The following is a 20886-nucleotide window of genomic DNA, read 5'->3' as shown; positions in this document are numbered from 1 at the left end:
GTGAAGCCTCTCTACAACTCGTAAAAATGTGCTGCCCACCAAAGTCTGCAAAGTACTGCTCTTTCTAGGATCCAAGGATCCCACTTTCAGTGTGCTAAAATCTCTGTGGAGATGCTGCAAGGTCACATGGTACCTTTGGAAATCTCTTCACAGACATCAGCTCGGCACTCTTCATAAAGCCGAAAAGTAGGCCGCCAAACGAATGACCGTGGCAGGCTCAAGCACTAGCAGCCCAGTATTTTTGGCACATTTTTCTCTCTACACCTTACCTGGAAAGCACACATTGAGCAGATTACATCTAAAGCTAATAGAAAATATTAAAAAAAAAAAAAACAATCACAGTAATGACCAAAAAAAATATTTTTGTGCAATTTAGGATTCTTTTTGTGCGCATATCGATCAAACTAAAACAGTGCAAAACAAAGCTGCAAGATTCGTTTCTAGAGTAGGGGTACAATAAAAACATCAGTACCATCAGAAATGAACAATTTAAGCCACTATATTTTCGTAGACATGTCTTCAGTCAAGGCTAATGCATAACATACAAGAATGGAAAGAAGTATATATTCGTAACCGCAATATTTTATTTCACGAAGCATAGACAACGCTCGCAAAAACTGATGCTTTCAAATACTCTACTTTTTTCATTTCCACATACATTGGAGAATGGCATCGGCTACCCACCAATATTGTATCAAAGCATTCTGAATACTCTTTTCTTCAATCTTTGTTAAACAAACGTCATTAGTGCTTTTGTTCCTAAGTTAAGATATGTTTCCTCGATAGTCAAGTTTACATATTTATGCTCATATATTTGTAGATATATTCCTGCACATATTTGCATAGATTTGTATGTCGATACCTCTGTCAGATTGTCACAATAATGCCCGTTGGGCACTGCAGGTTAACTCAAATAAATGAAAAACCTGCTTCGAGGAAGCGCTATTCTCAAGGCAGTGCAAGCATTGTATCGCAACGAGGAAGAGTACAGCCACCAGGATAGGTGCTACGGCAGTGGTCTAGCCAACGACCGAATGTCCAAGTGCAGCAGGCCCCGTTTGCTCCCTGGATGCCCAATAGCATACTAATTAACAAGGCAGCCACCTTAAAGGGCCCGTGAAACGAATTTTGGACTGGGATTAGGGATGCCGCAAACTTTTTTCGAATCTCGATGATCGAATCATGCGGTTCGAAAGATTTCGAGTTTTCGAACTTTCCATATTGAGACATTCGACGGAAGTCGAATTTTCTAACTTGTTAAACTAAGAAGTTCGGCGCTTTTCGAATTTTTGAACTTATTACGCTGCAAAATTAGATGCTTGTCGAACTTTCGAACTTGAGACTAAAAATTCAATGATTTTCGAACTTTCAAACTTCTTGCACTAAAAAAATCTGAGCTTTTCAAACTTCCTACGCTGAGAAATTTGATAATTTTCAAACTTATTAATCTAAAGAAATCGAATATTGTCGAACTCTCGATACCTGAAAAGTCAAAAGTTCGACGAACTTCGAACTTTTAGGGTAAAAGGTCGAAGCTCGTCGAACTTCGAAAGACTGGCAGGCGGTTTCATTTGGATTCAAGCAGGGAGGTACATTCATAATTTTTTTTTTCGCAATTTTACATGGGGTGATGCATTCCTTGCGAAAGACAATGCCGTTTATTTCAATAGTCTGGCATGCTTGGTTTTAGAAAAATAGATTCCCGAAGGAGCGAGGGAGGACGACGGGTTTTTGACAATTGACGTTTGTGCCATATTTGAAGCGCGCTATATGCCGAAGCTATTTATGGTAGAGATGTCAAACTTTTTAAGAATGATCTATATATAGCCTAGGTGAGCGTCGTCTTAAGATATGATTATTGTTCAAGACCAGTTTCGAATAAATATCCCAACATGTACCTACGGACAATTATGCCCTAAACTTGGTAATTTTTTTCGCCTACACTGTTTGGGTATCTCATTTAAATTAACACCAGAGACAGTACATATCATTACCATCTGCAGAATACAAAATAATGTATTGATTGTTTTTTTACGTTGAGGAATAAATTAACACATGGGGGAAGATTTCTAAAATTGTTAAAGTTCAACGCGTCATAAATTTTTTTTTTTTTTTCTCATTTTACGCTTTTGGGACGTGTTTCCTTTGGCCTGTACACATTTTGCTAGGAGAAACTTGTTTCATAGTTCTGGGCCTCTGAATATGCAAGAATACAACACTTCCAGCGGGTTCTTGATAGTTTTTTTTTCTCTCCAGCTTTTTATTTTTGCATTTATTGTTATATTTATTTATTGATTATTTTTTACCAACGGCACAGTTATTTAGATCGAAAAGACGTAGCTTTGAACTTTCGAGCCACCGAGCATGTGACGAGTAGTGCCTCCTGACAACGAGTTTCTAAAGGCCTGTTCACACACGCAGCGGAGTGCAACAAGCATAGCGCTGACCTCGTGCTAAGCATGTGCCGACGGGAGCGTTCACCAGCTTTGTATCGCACCGTCAAAACTGTTGCTCATGGCATACGATAAGTACCTGATGGCAAGTGAGCAGCATTACATCAGCGTTTTGCTGCATGTGAGAACTGGCCTTAACAATGATTATCTACGCTATATTTTATGCAGTGAAGAGTGACAGTAGCTATACATATGCATAAATAATTTCAGATTAATAGTTCGACCATGCCCTCTTTCCCCGTATTGTTTTCTTTAACAGTCCGAAATATCTGCGAGGGGGGGGGGGGGGGGGGAGAGAGACTGGAGCTCACCCCCCCCCCCCCCCCCCCCCCCGTTTTTCCTCTTCCGATGCCACTGGTATGGTAGAACGCTCCTGGACCTCAAGTTGCGTCAGCTTCTGTGCTTTTTGCTCGGCGTTTCTTCCGCCCCAGAAAATAAACCGCCAAAGCAATTACAAACAAAAAAATTGTCAAGGTGCAGGCGAGCTAGTGTATGTTGATCATGATGCAAAATCCCGAGACTGGGAATGAAATTCGCAAGAAGTAGTGTAAGAAGAAAGAAAAACGAGACAGGACAACGTCTCAAACTCAGCTGAGTTGAGTTTGAGACCTTGTCCTGAGCTGAGTTTTCAGCCGAGTTGAGTTTGAGACGTTGTCCTGAGCCGAGTTTTCAGCCGAGTTGAGTTTGAGATGTTGTCCTGTCCCCTTTTTTCTGTCTTCTTACACTTTTTCTTTCAAATTTCATTCCATCTCAGGATCTTGCATTATGTACAAACTAAACTTACTATATGCCAGCGTCACTCGGGCGGCGTTCGATCGGATTACTACCAGCATGCATGTGGGTAGGGGAGCAGTTTAAAAATTCGAAACGTTCGAATTTTAGATCCAAAGAAATTCAAAACATTCGAATTTAAAATTAGGGAAGTTCGAAATATTCTAAATAATCAAACTCTAACTTTTCGAAACCGTGAAAGCTTCAAACTTTTTGAATTCGAAACCCCACGATTTTGGAAAGTTGCGAATTTTTCGAATTCGAGTCTCCCTACGGTCGAAAATATCGAGACTTTTCGAAATCGAACATGAGTTCGGTGCGAAAATATTGAAGCCTTTCGAATTCAAACCTGGGGTGGCTTGCGGCATCCCTAGCTGGGATAAATCAATTTAGATTGCGGTTTTACTAATAGCACAGTGTTCAGTGGGCCAAAAGAAAAAAGGTAGAAAGTCAATAGCCCGACTTTCGGTACGAAAATTTGAAAACACAGCGGACTATTTTGTACCTCCTTCCCTTCATATGCTCTCTGCCTTTTCACTGTGATACATCCACAGTCCCCAAAGCGCGTCCCGGCTCTAAACGCATGTCGCACAACACCGGACCTCACTTATTCCCTTCACCTCTAAGCCGACATTGTGCTGGAAGCTACACGCTTGCCGGACCAATCAGCCGCCTCCCTTTCATCACCTGACCTCATTCTCTGCACGTGGGTATGCGCGAGAGAGCGTGATCACGTGGCGAAAAGTGTGGCTGGCCCAACTAGCACATAGCTTCCACAGCACTGTCAGCTTCGGGTTGAACAGGGTGGGGAAAGCAACTTTTGTCTGAATTTTGAGCAACGGGCTAATCTTCTAGGGGGAGAATGGTTGTGTCTGGCTACACAAACGAGAGACCGAGCAAGAGGGGACTCCCCACTTTCAGTCTTCGTGAATTGTTTGGTAGAATGCACGATTTATGAGTTGACGAGGAAAGCTAAACAGGAAAAAGTTGGAAAAGTGTTTCATGACCCCTTTAACAAAGAAGATTGACCATGCGTGGCTTGCAGGGATACCCTTCGGCTCCCATTGTGGTGCATAGTTTGGAGCAGCGTTCACTTGACACAACTAAATCTGTCCTGGGCAAGAAGAGCTACGACCAGCAGCAAGACGTAACGCCTTGTGCAAGGCACGCACAATGTGAGAGTTTGGAGGCATGCAAATCCCGACCGCCGAGAAGTATGAGCACTGCAGTCGGTCATCCGTTGCCGGAACATGGGGTGGCCTCTCTCCCAGAGGTCGTTCCAACACTCCATTGGTGAGTCTGCCACGCTTCGTGTCGCCATAGGTCGGTGGCTATCAACGTCGCCCGACTGTTTTAAGGCCTCATCCACAGACGGGCCTGTGCTGCCGGCATGCTGAGCGTTTGGCGCTTCCGACGAGGCTTGGTGCAAGCTCACACCCGAGATTATATTAAAGTGTCCCCCAAGCGAAGCACCATTTTTTTGGCAGCCTATTTTACCGATTGTTTTCGATTAGCTAGGCTTTCTAACAGGAAACGGTCGGCAAGCTAGGCTGCCTAACAGCCACCCCTCGCCAAGATTGGGGAAACTTCATTATAATCTCAGGCCCGAGCTTGCATCAAGCCTCGTCGAAACCGTCAAGCGCTCGTAGCATGCCGGCGACCCAAGCCCCGTCTTTGGGCAGGCCAGCGACATCAAGACCGGCCAGAGCGCACTCAAAGGCACATTTCAAAAGCGGAAGGTCATGACGTATTCAGTGAGCTACACTGGTTTAGTCGGGGCCCGCAGCGAAAGACAAGGGAAGCTGCGACATAGCACTTGATTGAGCTGCTCGATTTGACCTATCGGATCTTGGCGTCTACTCCGACCAGTACCGCTTGGACCCCACACGAGCGTGGTCTCCACACGCTCGGGCCCGTGCAAACCGAGCTCCTCGGTCGGTCGGCTTTTGCCCCGGAGCACGAACAGAAGGGTGCGAGCTTTTTTTTTTCTGCGCCAGATTCAGAAGGGCGGCCAACCGTGCGGTTTCGGCAGCGTCTCGCAGCGTCGTCGGGTGCATTCCGTTGCCGAGACGCGTCGGGGAAAGCTTCGCGAGGCCGGCCCGAGCCCACGTGCGAAGGGCGCGGGGGCATTGCTGCCGGACGTTTCGGGCCGGAACCCTTCGGAGGCGTGGAAAGAGGTCACGGACGCTCATCGACCGGGGCCCCGCTGGGGGCCAGCGGGCCACCCCGACCGCTCCGGGGGGACAACCTCGCGAGACTCGGGGGCGTGTGGCGGAGCCACGGGCCAAAAGCGATGGCGGGGAGGGGTGACCGCCGAGCGAGCACGGACCCCGCCCTCCGCCCCGCGTGCTCGACGAACGCCCCCGAATCGCGCGTTGCGGTCGGGACCGCGGCGAGGCGGGGGCCCGGGCCCCGAAAAGGCCGGCGGTCGTGCGTACGGGCGGCCGAACCGGCATTAGGCCTAGGCGGCAGGCGTTGGCCGGGCGCGTACGAGAATGAATGAAAAAGCTCTCCCCGGGCGCTTACCTCCGCTCTCGAGCGTTTTGTTGTAAAAATCCCGGATTTCTTCCAGGAGGTGGTACATCTTGGACACCCGACGGCCGACGCAGAGCGCACAGTGTCAGTGCTGGAACCAAGCCGGGTGCCACTCCACGGGTAGAGACTCACGTGACCAGACGGCCGCGCTGGCCGCGCCACCTGCGGGAAAACGAGGCGCCCGTCGCCACACTGGCCGACCACCTGTACGCTGCGCCGCCAGATTGAAACACGACACTCTATCAACACTATCAAAAACGAACGACATTATTTTTGTACAAGTAGAGCCACGTGGCGATTCGCACACACTGGCACAGCGAAGGAAGATCACGCACGGGTTTTGATCGTTGGATTTGAAATATAAGGCCGATTCCGGCCACGCACCTAGCATGCTTATTAAAGGGAAACTGAAGCGGTTCTGTATTTGAGGAAAAACACCCATATCGTCTTAATTTGGCCTCCGGGATCACGGATATCGCGACTATTTTTCAATGTAATGCACGAAGGCTGCAGAAATTAATTTTCAAAGTACAGCACACGCTGCCCACGCGAGCGACACGCACTTGGCGGCCCAAAGATCCTAGTATGACGTCACGACTGATCGAAGGTTTTTCGTGTTTTCCCGCGTTTAGTTACATATTCGGAGAAAAAGAACGTGATATTCAGATTATTTACAAGATAAAATAGGTCAAAAGTCACCTGTAACTCTTTTTTTTTTTTAAGAAGTGTTTTAGCTTTTTTTTTTATTAGTCTGACGTAATTACAAACCTTCTTCGTCATTTTGTCCCAAACAACATTATGATTTTGTCAATTTTATCTCGCTGCTAATCGGCTTCTGAGCGCTGCCACCTTTGTCTCTGGGCGTTCTCGGCATGCGCAGAGCCCTCTTTTAGTGTGCGACCACTGCCCAGTGACTCGGCGGTTTTCGCCCGCGTGCGGTGGAGAGGTCCCGGCCCCTGGGTTTGCACCGGGGGTCGCGACTGGGTCCGGGCCACGGTGGCCAAGGCGCGGCGCCGAACGCGGGCGCACAGCGCCTCGAAGTATCCGCAAAAACGACGAGAAATGTCCGCCACAAAAAAAAAAAAAAAAAAAAAAAAAAAAAAAACGACCTTTTAATACGTAGAGAAAGAACCAAAATTAGCTTATCTTCGGGCCATTTTCAGGAAGCTTTGAACTGCCGCGATTAAGAGATTAATCTTGAGCGCGTCGCGCAAAATAATCAAACCTTGGATCACACTCAGAATTCGAGGCCAAAAATACATCCGTGAAGTTGGCTAGCTCTCAAAGAAAGGTAATTACGAAGTACTGGCATTGCTTTCGAAGGGTAGTGCATTCTTTCTCTGCACTAGTAATTCAAACTGAAATTAACTACTTTTGGAGCAAAGTAGTTTAAACTGTAATTGAATTGAATTCACGAAGTAATATGCATGTTGCGAGTGTAATTACACGCGCTGCGTGCTGGAGCCTCCAACCGACAGCAACACTTCTTAAGCAAAACTCTAAAACAAACGGCATTTGCACGTACATTTTAGTCAACACCTTATTTAGCCAATATTGGTGCAGCACATCTTTAGGGAGTTCAAAAAATTTCCCTCCAAAACGACGAACCAACCGATACAGTTGCGAAATGCCAGACTCCTTTCAGTCGACGATGCTAATGCTGTGCGAATATTCGAATTTTCGAATAGTATATCGAATAATATGCTTTTCGATATTTGCTTCGAGATGAATTCGTATTTTTCGAAGTGTTAATTGCGGCGGGTTAGCCCCGTTGAGGGCGCTTCTTACCGAGCATGGGCGCATTGTGGAGAAGCAACACCCGTAGCGAATAGCTTCCGCGGGTGTTGCTTCTCCGCAGTGCAGCCGTGTTTGGTAAGAAGCGCGTTCAACGAGGCTAGCCCGCCGCAGTCAAAACTTCCAAAAGTCCAAATATTGAAGCAGCGTGCTTAGGAAGGAAGCCCACTTTAGAAGCGGGGTGGCGCACACGCGCGCTTTGTGAATGTTCATACCTACACTACAGTAAAATTTTCAAATTTAAACTCTGGCTATATATAAAGTGTCTGAAATAACTAGGTTCGATCTAAATTAGGCCAGAAGACTCGGCGCCTGCACGTAGCGACCTAAATTTTTCGTCAAAGGTGTATTTCACAGGTCGGTTTCATGTTGTAAAATTACAAAACGTAGTTCCCTTTCTATAAAAAGCGGGCCCTAAAAACTTGAAATGGTCAACGGCGGATGGCGACGCAGACAACCGAGTCGAGTGGCGGGGCGCATTTGGCGCACAAATTTATAGAAGGCGTGGCGAGCAGCGTCGGAAGGTGTAGACGACACGTAGACGAAATCCGTTGGCAGCAAAAGCGCCTTCGTTATGCAACCGCGTTTTTTTTAAGTCCTGTTTTTATTGTTCGCATTTATTTTTAAGCTTAAATACAATGTTAATTTTAATAGACCATGGTCGTCGCGAGCTGGTCTCGATGTCTCAATTAAAGTATCTCGGTCTCGGCCAGAGTTGCGTGTCTGTTTTCCACGTGCTGTCGCGCTGCTATTCGCCGAGATCCGATCACGTGAGGTCGAGGAGCAGACTCAAATGCCGTGCAGGAAAGTAGACGTTGCTCGCGCCCCGGTGTATATTCCCCTGCTTTTGAGCGCGCCGCGTGTGGTGGTGGTGGTGGTGGTAAAACATTTATTGCCAAAGCAAAAGGTGTAAGCGTTGTGAATAAGGTGGGGGGGGGAAGAGAGGGCCAATAGTGAATGAGCACCTGGCGTGTTTGTCGCGCACAAGCCGCGCGCCTTGAACGCGCGGCGCCGCTATTCGCCGAATCCAGTCACGTGAGGAGCAGGCTCTACATGCCATGCAGGAAAGACGGCGCTACGGGGATGAACGCGCAACTCTGGCTCCCTAGCGCCATCTATCGATACGTGCGCCAAACCCGCCCGCCACACAACTCGGCCGTCTGCGTCGACGTCCGCCGTTGACACTGGAAAGTTTCTGGTCCTACTTTTTACAAAAAGGGAGATACGTTTTATAATTTTACAAGATACAACCGGCTCTGTGAAATACACATTCGACAAACGGTTTTAAATTTCGGTCCTAGTTTGGCAGTGGAAATATCTTTAACACTGGCTAGACAGGTGATCCTTTCGGACGTGACACGCTCGGCGGCGATGTTCTGAGCTCGCACGTCACTTCGGCCAGTGTTGGGTAAAGTACGCCTAAAAGGTACTTCAAGTAAAGTACGAAGTAAATGAGACGTGATGTACTTCGAGTAAAATAGCAAGTACACTGGTTGCGATGTACTTGAAGTAAAGTATTATAAATACAATGTACTTTCAAGTAAAGTACAAGCATTTTAACAAAATCCCTCACAATGCCCTTTCATTCGCTTGTACAGTGATTTTTTAACTGGTATGCATTGCCCAAGTGCATGACCTGTCTATTTTCATAAACAGCGGCGAATATTTCATAGGGTCAAGTGGCCACAGTGTAGTTATTTTCAGGAATGGAGCCAAATTCAGAAGTCCCTCTTCTGAATTTTGCGTCGCTTACACTGGATTGTTGCACCCAAGGGGGTTAAATGTACTAAGAGAGATTGTGGTGCGAAAAAATTAAGGAACTTTCAAGTCGAAGGAAAAGACAAAAGAGAATGTCTCAAAACATTGTGACGTTCTCCTCCGTTCTCTTTTACTTCGACTTGAAATTTTAATTTATCCGCACCACGGTCTCAGGTGCTAGATATAGTGATTAATTTTGCTCTCCTAATATTTTAAACCTTCCCGCTTGCGCTGACCGACTGAGAAGTAGCAAGAGTTCAAAAACCTACGGGAAAGCCGCTCCCAGAACAAACGGAGCAGTGCGTCGTCTGCTCACTTTTCTGGTGAGGGTAGAATATCCCTCCCAGTATTTCTTCGGAGTTGACAAAGCATCATTTCGTGATGCAAAATTAACAAAACCAAACTTGGGGAATGTACTTTGAAGTCGGGAATTCTACTTTCCTAAGAAAGTACCAGAAAAAAAAAATACTTTAGGTAAAGTACAAGTACGTACTCAGAAAATGTACTTCAAGTAAAGTACAAGTTTCCTAAACCTACTTGAAGTAGTACTTTAAGTACAATGTACTTAAAGTACTTCCCAACACTGACTTCGACACGCGTCTCATCCTCTCCACTTTTCACCTTGTCCCAACTTGGCTCTCCTCGCACCTTGGGAAAGGGGGAGCGCTGAGAAAACCGAGGTTGTAGCACGTCGACCCTTTAAACTTTTGAATCTACAACAGAGGCGAGCTGGATATCCCTTTGTATTGCATGCACGTAACAAATGTAAGAGCGTGCACTATGTAACAATGATACATTTGGCACGCTTTTCGTGCCTCTATATCGTGCAAACGCGCCTTTGATTTGACTCCCGCCTTACTTTTAACCGTGTTTCCTAAGTTCCCTGTTTAGATTTCCTCTTTTTTTTTTTTTTTTTGGTTCGTGTACAACGAGCGGGTTAACTACGAAACGATCGGAATGTTAAATAAAAAGGTTGTGAATGCAAACATTGTCTCCTTGATGTTTTTTGACTGGTGCCTACGAACAAAGGGTATGGCGCGGTTGTACGAGATAGACGCATTTTCCAATCAAATTTTATGTCATGACATTCCGCTCCTTTATTGTCTATATGAAACACGAGAAATAAATCGGGAAAAGAAACGGTGCAGCATTCTGTACAGTTGAGCAAAACCAAAAGAAAAGTTACGTGCAAATTATTGCTATTATTATTATTTTTATGGTCATGAAAACTACAGTTAATTGCAGATTTGTTTTCTGAAAATGCGTGTTGAACCGCGAGGCCGCATGCAAGCAAAATATTTGTTTAACCGCCACTTTCGATCACTTTCCAGTTCTGACTCCGAAGCTCCAAAGTTCAAGATGTCAAAATAAAAAGAGAGAGAAAATTTGACAGGAGACATCAAAATATATTTTGAAAATAGTTTCACGTCTTTAGGAAGAGGCGTCACGGACGTCAAAATAACATTTCAAATGGTTTTGAAAATGTACGTCGAAATAGTCGCTACAATAATAAAAACGAACTGAGAAGCTGGGGAAGGGAGGGGGTATGGAGGAGGTCACGTGATCCCTGTTGTCACATGACGGCGCCCTGAAGACGTCCGAAAAAAAAAAAAAAAACGCTTCTAGGCCGCCGCCATATTGGTGATGATGATTAGATGATGATGCAGCTTCGCGCCCCCTGTCAGCTAGAAATTTTCTATACTCTCTTGGACTGTGGAAACCGTTCAAAGTTACATTCTCCACCTGTGTTTTGCGGTTTTGCATTCCAAGTTTTTCTGCCTCTTTTGCAAGGTTTCAGTTTATTTTTCTTACGCGTTTTGCGTAATCTTTTTGTGTTATCTTCCACTGTGAGAAAGAGGGCTGATAAGTGCCTGGCCATTCAACCGTTTCTGCTCGACATTCACGGGAAACGAAGAAAGGAAAGAACGTCGAACGGCTCTTGACGCGATTTTGTGGACAATGCGAACTGTTCTCACCGCTCCCTGAGATAACCCGTGTAGAGCACTTTTCAGTTATCGTCAAAAATAGCTGCTGGGATGGGGTGCAGATCAGTCGCGTCCGTTCCTTTGCCTCTGTGCTAATTTTGTGAAAAAAGAAAAAAAAAAAAGTTTTCCTTTTTAAACGTGCCCCAAAACGAGGTCCCCTAGGATTCCGTCCGATCGTCAAGATGTGACTGGCGTCGACTGTGACTGTGTCATTTGAGATCCTTCTCAAGTAAATCCCTTTCGGATAAGGCTGCACCGTATGGTACGTAGTACAATATATTGTTCGAATATTGGCACTCGCTACATTTTATGTCCGAGTCCTGTCGTGTACATCGAGAAACACGCTATTTGTACGCACGAAATAGGCACGCCTTTCGGCTCTCTTCCGTTGAAAATCATTTTCGACAGCTAAGCGCTTTGTGGATTGACACGGCTGAGCGGGCGGCTTTGTCAAAACTCCATGGTGAAATAAAAACAAGTTCCAGTCGCATTCGTTCGGTCGCTAGCGTACCCCCCCCCCCCCCCCCCCCAAAAAAAAAAAAAACACGAAAAAACGTGTGTTTTTTGTTTTGAATATGGTACAATGCTTTCTAAATGTCCCAAAAAAAAAACCTACACCACAAAAGGCAAAAAAAAAAAAAAGAGCTGGTGGTACATTTAAGCACCTCTTATGAGTTGTGAATGCGAAAGCATGCAAGCCGTTCGTCCACTCCCTTTGTCGTCTGCTCGTCTGCTCCCTTCGTCGTCTGCTGCGTACTAGCGCGCGCGCCCCTCGGGATCTCGGAGGCCATGGCGCAGCGGCCAATGGGAGCCCCGTCGACGCGCGCCAGCCAATGGAACCCAAGGCGAATCGCTCCTATTGGGATCGCGGAAACTAGGAGCCGTTTTCGCGCTTCAAACTGATGACGTCAGCTCGCTCCATGAGACAGTTAATGCTTTCGCTTTAACAACGGGACAGGGCGAGAATGCCTATCGAAACCACTGGGTTGGGGTTAGCAGGGACGCCGGTGAGAGCCTCAAAGCCAGTGAGTGGGCTCGGTTTTCTTGTCCAGGATTTGGTTTTTGCGCAGGCGTCCACACCTGGCACACCTGGTGTGGGAGAGTGCGGGGTTTTACAGCCCGCTGCTATGTCCTAACATTCATTCATTCGTCTTTTGTTTTTCCCTCAAATTCCAGATTGAACAATGGATATTTTTCACCATGAGCTATAGCTGGCATCTGTTTCATTGTATGTCAAATGCGTCCTGCCATTTCAGTGTAGGCAGTGGACTTTCCGAAAGCCCATAAGTATGGATCGATTAAAATTATCTTCGAAATGGACGAGTGAATGGAACTACTTTACGAATAACGAATTCAGCTGGCTCTTCGTTTAAAGGGACACTGACACCCCCCCCCCCCCCCCCCCCCCCAAGATTTTTTTTTTTTACCAGGCGATTTATTACGGTCGTCAGAAGACTACCCAATCAATATTTTGCTGCAGTGCCATAATATTTTTAATAAAGTCGAAAGATGCAACTGCTCGAAACCAAAACCGAAACTGGACTGGGGGGGAAGGAGAAATCTAGAGGAGGAGAAAGATAGTGAAAGTCACGTGGCTGTGCAACTTTCTTTTTTCCTTTCAAATAACGCATTTGCAGCTTTTAAGAAGCCACGAAAAACAGGTACCATATTTTGCTTCTATTTTTAATATTGAGTGTGTGCCTTAGATGACCCACAACTTTGATTATCTTTGGTGGTTGTGTCTAAACCATAGAAAACGGCACGTGACCACGGAGAAGAGAGTGAGCGCAACTCAAACCGGCCAGTTTTTGATCGGCTTTTTCGGGCGAAAAGAAAACGAATTTCGAACCGAGAATTGTTTTCTGGGTAGTTGGGCTCTCAAATGTCATGTACCAATAAAATCCTTGGCGAGCATAAATACCCTGTCGGTGTCAGTCAAAGAGAAACTATTCAATATTAGATTTTAAAAAAATTATTCTGTCAAAGCCACTATTCGCCTCAAATTCGCTTCGGACTCAAAATCAAATATCACTAACTTTTGTGTAAATAAAAAAAAAAATTTTGTTGGCAAGAAAGACAAAAGCAAGGAAAGGTCATTGTGAGCGTGGTAGAGTGTACTAGAAAGGACGACTGCGAGGTACCATAACAGCACCTGAGTGCTATTTTGGTACCTCCGCAAGTGAAAAAAAAAAAGACTAATCCAAGCCACTTCGCTCGTAGCGCCCTCTCGGGCGCTACGAGCGAAGTGGTTCAGATTAGCCGCTTTTTAGGAAAAACGCGCTTCGTTCCAACGCCAAGCTCGACTGGCACACTGGTCAAGGTCATAGAAACGATAGAACGCCGGACTATATTTTTTATACAACCTAGACGTCAGGCGTCACGTACATGAAGTCACCGCGACCTGACTCGTCACAACGCCATGCGACATCAGGATGACGCCTTGACGTCAAAGTCGTCATCGATGTTGACAACGTGCGTTACACGACATCAAGACTGCGTCCTCATGTCATACTGCGTTGACAACGACGACGATGTCAACGTTGACGTTGATGACAACGACAACGTCACAGGACGTCAAGATGACGGCGTCCTTGTCAATGCAACGTCACAAGGACGCTTGGTGTTAGTTCGTTCACGTCGTTGTCGACATGGCGAAACTCGGCGTCATGAAGACGTCCCAACAGCTTCAAGACGTCGACGTCATCGTCGACGACGTTACATGACGCAAGACTTCGTCGTGACTGCGCGTCGACGTTGATGCTGGCGAAGGCGACTACGTTACTCGCCCTCAAGGCTTCGTCGTGACGTTTACGTTCACGATGACGTTAACGTGACGTCATAGCGATGTTTGACGTTGCGTGGGGCGTCGACGTCAACGTCGGCATCGACGACCGCGTCCACGTCGTCCTTGATGTGGCGCGCGACGTCATGACCAACGTTACTGGAGCAAGCTCAGTTTCGCAGCTCCCTATTCTCGCCTGCAGAGGCGAGTGGCCCGGGTGGCGGTCACGAGAACTAGCGGCGCTGCAGTCGGATCTTGCTTCCCTGTCTCGCGCGTTGTCTACTGCCACTGCGTTGAAAGTTTCCTTTTCTTTTCTTCCTTTTTTTTACTTCCATGTGTATAATAGCAAAAAAAGGATGATGAAGATGAACTGTAATACACCACTGGAGATCAGAGTCAGCGCATTGTGAGTGTTCTTTCTTTGATTGTTTGAAATTAATTTGTTGTGCGTCTGTTTCCTTACGCTGTGAAGTGTCAGTATGAATCACCAACTCGCCCAAGCTCAAGTATTGCTATTCAAACTTGGCGGGCTAGACAATCCGGAAGCAAGACTCGACTCCAGCGCTGCTAGTTCTCGTGACCGCCACTGAGCCCACGTCGCAGGCGGAGCTGTGAAACTGAGCTTGCTCCAGTAACGTAGGTCATGACCGCGTTACAACGGCGACTTGATGTCGCGGAATGGCGTCGTCCTCAACGCCACGCGATGTCACGACCGCTTTACAACGGCGACTTGATGTCGCCAAACGGCGTCGTCCTCGACGCGACGCGATGTCACGCCTGCCTATGACAGCATCTTGGCGTCGCGTAACGCCAAGGTGCTGTCGTAAGGCCGTCGTGGCGTCGCCGTGTCGTGTCGCTTTGACCTTACCTCTGACATCAAAATCATAAAAAAAAAATACAATATAGCCCCTAAGGTCTACATTGCCCATATGACCTTGCCTTAACCTGTATCGTTCCTTGATCGTAGCGAAGGTGGCGCTGCGATCAAAGTGGCTTGGTTCCACCTCATCGCTTTCCACATTTTGAGGTGCAACTGAAAGTACACTCTAGCGTCGGTGACAATCCTTTCGGATAAAAACTCTGTCAACGAGAAAGAAGATTGCCTCCTGCTTTCTTCACCGAAACAAATGCCCGCCCACAATGTAATTTTCTGCTTTGATAAATATTAGGTGTACCTATTGGTGAGCGTGTTGGTAGCGATGTAACTTTAGAGAGAGTTTTATACAAACCCATCAAAATATTAGGTGAACGTCGGCTCGTAGCGAAATTTAATTTTAATTGCGCCATAGCATTCGCGTCAGGAAACATGCGAGTCCGCGGAACTTGTTCGGACGAGAGGAGGTTCAAAATCGCCTTCGGCACGCTTCTTTATCTGCTGTCGAAGAAAGCATTCCGAGCATGTCTAAAATAAGGAAATGCCAAGAAATGTTCTCAATTGGTTCATTGCGGGTCATATGCAGGTAAGCGTAAACTTGCTCCCCCCCCCCCCCCCTTTTTTTTTTTCCTCCCAATTTATCGAGCACTGTCGCTCTCTCGCTAATGATTTCAATCTCTTTCTCGAAAACTTGGCGGCGAATCAGCGCGGCACTGTGCAACTCCCCGAAGCGTCCGTCAGGCATTTCATTAGGGAGTTTTCGTAGACCGCGTTGCCCCTTCCGCTAAGCGTTCCGCAACGAAGAAGTTGCTACTGCGCCTGCGCGCCGATAGCCTTGACTGTGGAGTTCCCCGTTACGGAGGGCCTCGCGGGACGGCGAAAACGATCTATGAAAACTCCCTATTACGGCATACCCGCAAAAAAATTATTTTGTCGTGGAAAAATTGTTTCAAAAATATATTTGACGCAATCTAGGCGACGCTGTGTGATGCGATTACGTTCGCAGGTGGCCCGAGTCTCGAGGGGGCTCACGGTGTGCGCCGGAGAGAGCCCCGGGCGCGTCTCCCCGCACGGAGCGGTCCGAGGCCAGCCAGCGTCCACTTCCTGGAGCGTTCCGGCGCCGGTTTCTGGGTCGGTCCCGGCGGCGCGGCCCCATGCCCGAAACTTCCGCTTCCGTACTTGGCGCGCGTTCCGTGATGGCGGTGGGGGCACCCCGGAAAGCTGCCCAGCCTCCGACACCCCGACCCGGCGGCTGGAAAGCGCGCCCGCCGGCCGGAAAGTTCCGCTCAGAGGGCCGGACGAGACGCCAGTCTGTCTGCCTTCCCCGACTGGCCAGAGAAAGTCGGAAGACGGAAAACAGGGCCCATTGACGATAGCCGCTTTTTAAATACGCGAGCTTTTGTTCGTGGAAGCTAGGAAGAAATTCCGTCCAAATGATGTGGCCCACACGGGCGCACAGCTAGGTCCCACCGAGCTCCGCAAAATGCTCGGCTCTGAAACGGTCCACGAACTGCGTCGCCCGTGCAGCGATCGTGCTTTTGGCGTCGTCGCTTCGACGCTTGGCGGCGTGCCGTGTTTTGGCCATCTCCCGTCCATTCGGAAGGTCTCCAGACAAAATGTTCCGCGTCCGCTGGCTTCTAAGACCCACGGACAAAACTCCTTTTTTGTGTTTGTCCGTCCTTTTTTATCCGGGCTCCAGACAGTGCGGTGGAAGGGAGCATTGATCACGAGGCCAAGAATATGGTCAGGCGTCAGCGATGAGCGGAGTCCTCGCCTGCTGCACCCTAGCTTCAGTGGATTTCACCCCTCGGAGCTCACGCCGCACGTGGCAACCGGGCCTTCACTTCAGGGAATTATGTTTTTTAACAACATCGAGGCAGATCCGGTAAAGATATAGAACACAGAGCGAGATATGGTGGACAAGTACACATATCTGGAAGTGTGGGTCAACGAAGGAAAGAGATACCTCGAGGGATATGAGAGACGCATTAAGGGTAAAAGGAATTCGGCCATTAGGAAGCCCAGGGCCGTCATGGAACTTCAACAGATACGAAGTGGTGCGGGGAGCATGGAAAGGAGTAATGGTACCAGGATTTACCTTAGCTAATGCAGTCTTGGCACATGAATTCTGAAGTTCAGGCTAAATTTGAGATAGGACAAAGGAGCGTTGGCAGGATAACTCTAGGGGCACATGGGAACACCGCAAGCGAGGGAGTGCGGGGTGATATGGGTTGGTCATCCTTTGAGAGTAGAGGGGCAGTGAGTAAAATAAAGTTTGACCAAAGGTTAACAGACATGGAGGACATCCGGTGAGCGCATAAAATCTATAAATACCTGTATATGAGGAGTCTGAACACGAGATGGGCGACACGTACGCGAAAGCTTAGGATGAAATTCCTGCAGATGGGACATGGGGTACTGCAAACGCGTTCAGTGGAAAAGGAGGTGGATGTGGGAGGAAAAATCAGCTTTAACGATTTATAGGTCACAAAAGCAAGATGATAAAGGAAGAAGGTTTATTCGATAATTCAAGACGGAGCGCTCTGCTGTTTGAGGCGAGGATGAGAGTAAGAACAAAATGTATAGGGCCGAATTTGAAGACACCGATACAATGTGCGCAGTATGTCAGGAGGAAATGGAAACAACTAAGCGCGTGATTCTAGAATGTAAGGAGCTTAGTGCTGCCTTTCCCGAAGGGTGGCCCTCGGTAAGGCTGGAGAAGATGGAAGGGTGGATTATAAAAGAGTAGAGGAAACGAAGAGGAGATCGGAGTGCCGGTGGAAGTTGTCTAGGGAAAATTGAACTGAGTTCAACTAACTAGCGCGGGGCAGGCGGGTGGCTCCTGCTCAAAATCCCAACCCTGCCCCCCACTGGGTCGGGTGTTAGGTGACGCCGACAAGGTTCGACCAGAGGAAAATTTTCTGGGACTCTACATTTAACACGAGATTTAAAACTAAAGCAAAAAACAACGTTAGAAAATATCAATCAAGGTATCAGTACTGTGGTACCATAATGAATGCCAATGACGAATACGTATTCGACTGAAGAAAAAACCGCCAGCACAGAAACGTTTCTGGTATTCCGAAGAATCGTCAGCGAAGTAAAAGCTTTCTTTTTGATATGCGAACACATATCAAAACAGGTTATCTCAAGGTACAAGAAAGAGGCGATAAATATTAATCAATTCTAGTCGCACCGTGTCTTCAGACGTAACAAAAAAAGATGGCAATATGAAATGCAATCTCTGATACCACATTGAGCAAAAGTTGCAACTTTTTGGGGTATTTCTTGTTAATTACAAATATGGCATATACCCGTGATTTAACTTTTTTTTTTTCTTGTTTGTTCGTTTCGAAACAAAAGTTAACCATTCCAGCTTTAGAACTTTTTTCTTTGTGTATGTATGTATGTATGTATGTATGTATGTATGTATGTATGTATGTATGTATGTATGTATGTATGTATGTATGTATGTATGTATGTATGTATGTATGTATGTATGTATGTATGTATGTATGTATGTATGTATGTATGTATGTATGTATGTATGTATGTATGTATGTATGTATGTATGTATGTATGTATGTATGTATGTATGTATGTATGTATGTATGTATGTATGTATGTATGTATGTATGTATGTATGTATGTATGTATGTATGTATGTATGTATGTATGTATGTATGTATGTATGTATGTATGTATGTATGTATGTATGTATGTATGTATGTATGTATGTATGTATGTATGTATGTATGTATGTATGTATGTATGTATGTATGTATGTATGTATGTATGTATGTATGTATGTATGTATGTATGTATGTATGTATGTATGTATGTATGTGTGTGTGTGTGTGTCTGTGTGTGTGTTTTAATTTGATGTGAGAAAATATTTGAAGTTGTGTTAACGAAGAAAGTGAGACAGGGGAAAACGTAAAGCAGTAACGAACAAGTGCGCTCTAAAATACTGGGAATAAAGCGAGCCTATACAAAAGCCACAATCATACATCACCGCACCGGTACACATATGCGCTCACGCGAACAAACGTTGTGAAACACCTGTGCAGCTGATCACAACGGAGTAATGAAACACGCAGCAGAAATTCCCAACCACTTATGCTCAACACTGTTGATACGCGCGACAGGTGCGTATCAGAGCTCTCCACTTTGCCGTCAAAGCCACTCATATTCATCCCTGACCGTGCCGCCATTTTGGAGCCAGTACACTGTACGATAACTAGCGCGCCGCTGCCGTTGCTGACACGTCAGTGGTACGCTGTCAATAGCCACTTCAAATCATTTACGACATCATTTACATTCCAGTCTAGCTGCACTCGTGTATTCATTGATCCGTGGTTCACGCTAACGACCCCTGGTGAAAGGTCATACCGCACTTCTGAGACGAGTCACCTCTCCCTGTCTAAGTATCCAAACAGACCAATAATCCAATCGACGAGGATGATCTGTGCCGTTTCTCCGAAGCAGGGGCGAACTTTATCGCTTAGAGCTTAGCCGCCCATTCCTGCCATCAGATTAAGCCGCTGGCATTTTTTAACGCTTTTTGAGCATTCAAAAGTCTGCCATATAAAAGCAGCAGCGTTTTATCGATTTATTTACAACTACATAAGATGTTCAGAGCTCGACAGCAACAGGATATAATAAAACAGTCCAAAGTTCTTGTGACTGTAGCAATGATTTCCCCATGACAATCTTCAAGAGAGTTGGCAGTCGACGCAATCTCTGCAAATGGTTAATGCAGACAAATGGAACTGACGGTGAGTGACAAGAATGCTGGATATGTGATCATTGGGGACTTTTAGCAAACCGTTACCGTATACTACCGTTACTGTTGCCATGGGCCCGACTACGCATTCGCGACCGTGTACCATTCAAATCCGGCAAAATTTGATTTTAGCATACCGGAGACTCGCACCGTGGTACGCGGATAGGGAGGCTCAAGTGAGGGTGGGTGCAACTGCTAGATCGGCGATCACGGGACATGGACGCCATTTAATTGCTAAATTTTGCTGGGAGTCTATGGGGCAAAGGGTCGTTTTCTTTCCTAACTCGGGCCATAAAAGCCCATTAAGGTGCTTGAATAATTTACACAAGGTATAAATGATTACTTTTCCATAGCCACCAGTTTTGTTGCGATAGGTTAAGTATTTTTTTAACGCGAAAAATGGTAAATTCCGCCATCTTGGACGTTGCTGCTTGTCTGGCAACTTTGCTTTCTCCGCTCGACGTTTGCAATCCTCGGAGCGAGAAGGAAGCGAGAGAGGCTGCGCCAAGGCGCTCGTTGCTTGCAATGGGAGGCGAGAGGAGGAAAGGCGCATGGAGCAACAGAGTTGCAACAGAGCGGGCGCCTGCTCTTGTGCAGGCAACACTGGCGCATATCCTTTCTCGAATCCTCTCTCTCAGGCGCCGCCATTAAATTGCAAACGCTATCCAGGTTTTGAGTTGCGCCCACCCTCACTACAGCCTCCCTATACGCGGACCTCGACTGGAGCATACCCTGGTGACAAAAGTTGACGGCAAGAGAGAATTTATAAAAATGGTGGCGCAATAAAGTGAATAAACGATAAAAGTAAGGATCACCATAAACAGGTTCCTGATACTCAGGGACAGCGTTTCTTGGCAATGCCGTCAGAGCTACGGGCGTGTTTGAGATCGCGCACTCATGGGCACCGACGGACTTACAGCGTGTGCTGCTGTGTGCCGCTACTGCTCGATGCACTGTCGTGACAAGAATTTGAGGAAGTGCATTTCTTACACGGATAAGAGGAGGCGAGACAGAGTGGTCTATTAAACATCACCAGAACGCCAGACGGAACGTTCAAAGGACTCTTCCGCTTCGGGAAGTACGACCTGGACGAACGTTTGCATCGTTTGAAGATGCCCGCCGAAGTAATTAGCACGCAGAAAGTGGTG

General features: G+C 46.7%; 1 protein-coding gene across 1 annotated transcript in view; it reads right to left on the bottom strand.

Moving 5' to 3' along the window:
- Positions 1–20886, bottom strand: part of LOC115332211 (elongation of very long chain fatty acids protein AAEL008004) — a 67085-nt gene that overhangs the window by 2952 nt on the left and 43247 nt on the right. Inside the window, exon 2 of the mRNA XM_029994609.4 lies at positions 5751–5921. Within this exon, the coding sequence (XP_029850469.1) occupies positions 5751–5808 (58 nt within the window). The 5' untranslated portion in view covers positions 5809–5921. The remainder of the gene's footprint in view (positions 1–5750; positions 5922–20886) is intronic.

Source organism: Ixodes scapularis, unplaced genomic scaffold (genome assembly GCF_016920785.2).
Source record: "Ixodes scapularis isolate PalLabHiFi unplaced genomic scaffold, ASM1692078v2 PGA_scaffold12__126_contigs__length_90152505, whole genome shotgun sequence".
NCBI classification, from domain to species: Eukaryota; Metazoa; Arthropoda; class Arachnida; order Ixodida; family Ixodidae; genus Ixodes; species Ixodes scapularis.
Note: the sequence above shows the minus strand (reverse complement) of the source record. Positions and strands in the feature narration are given on the sequence as shown.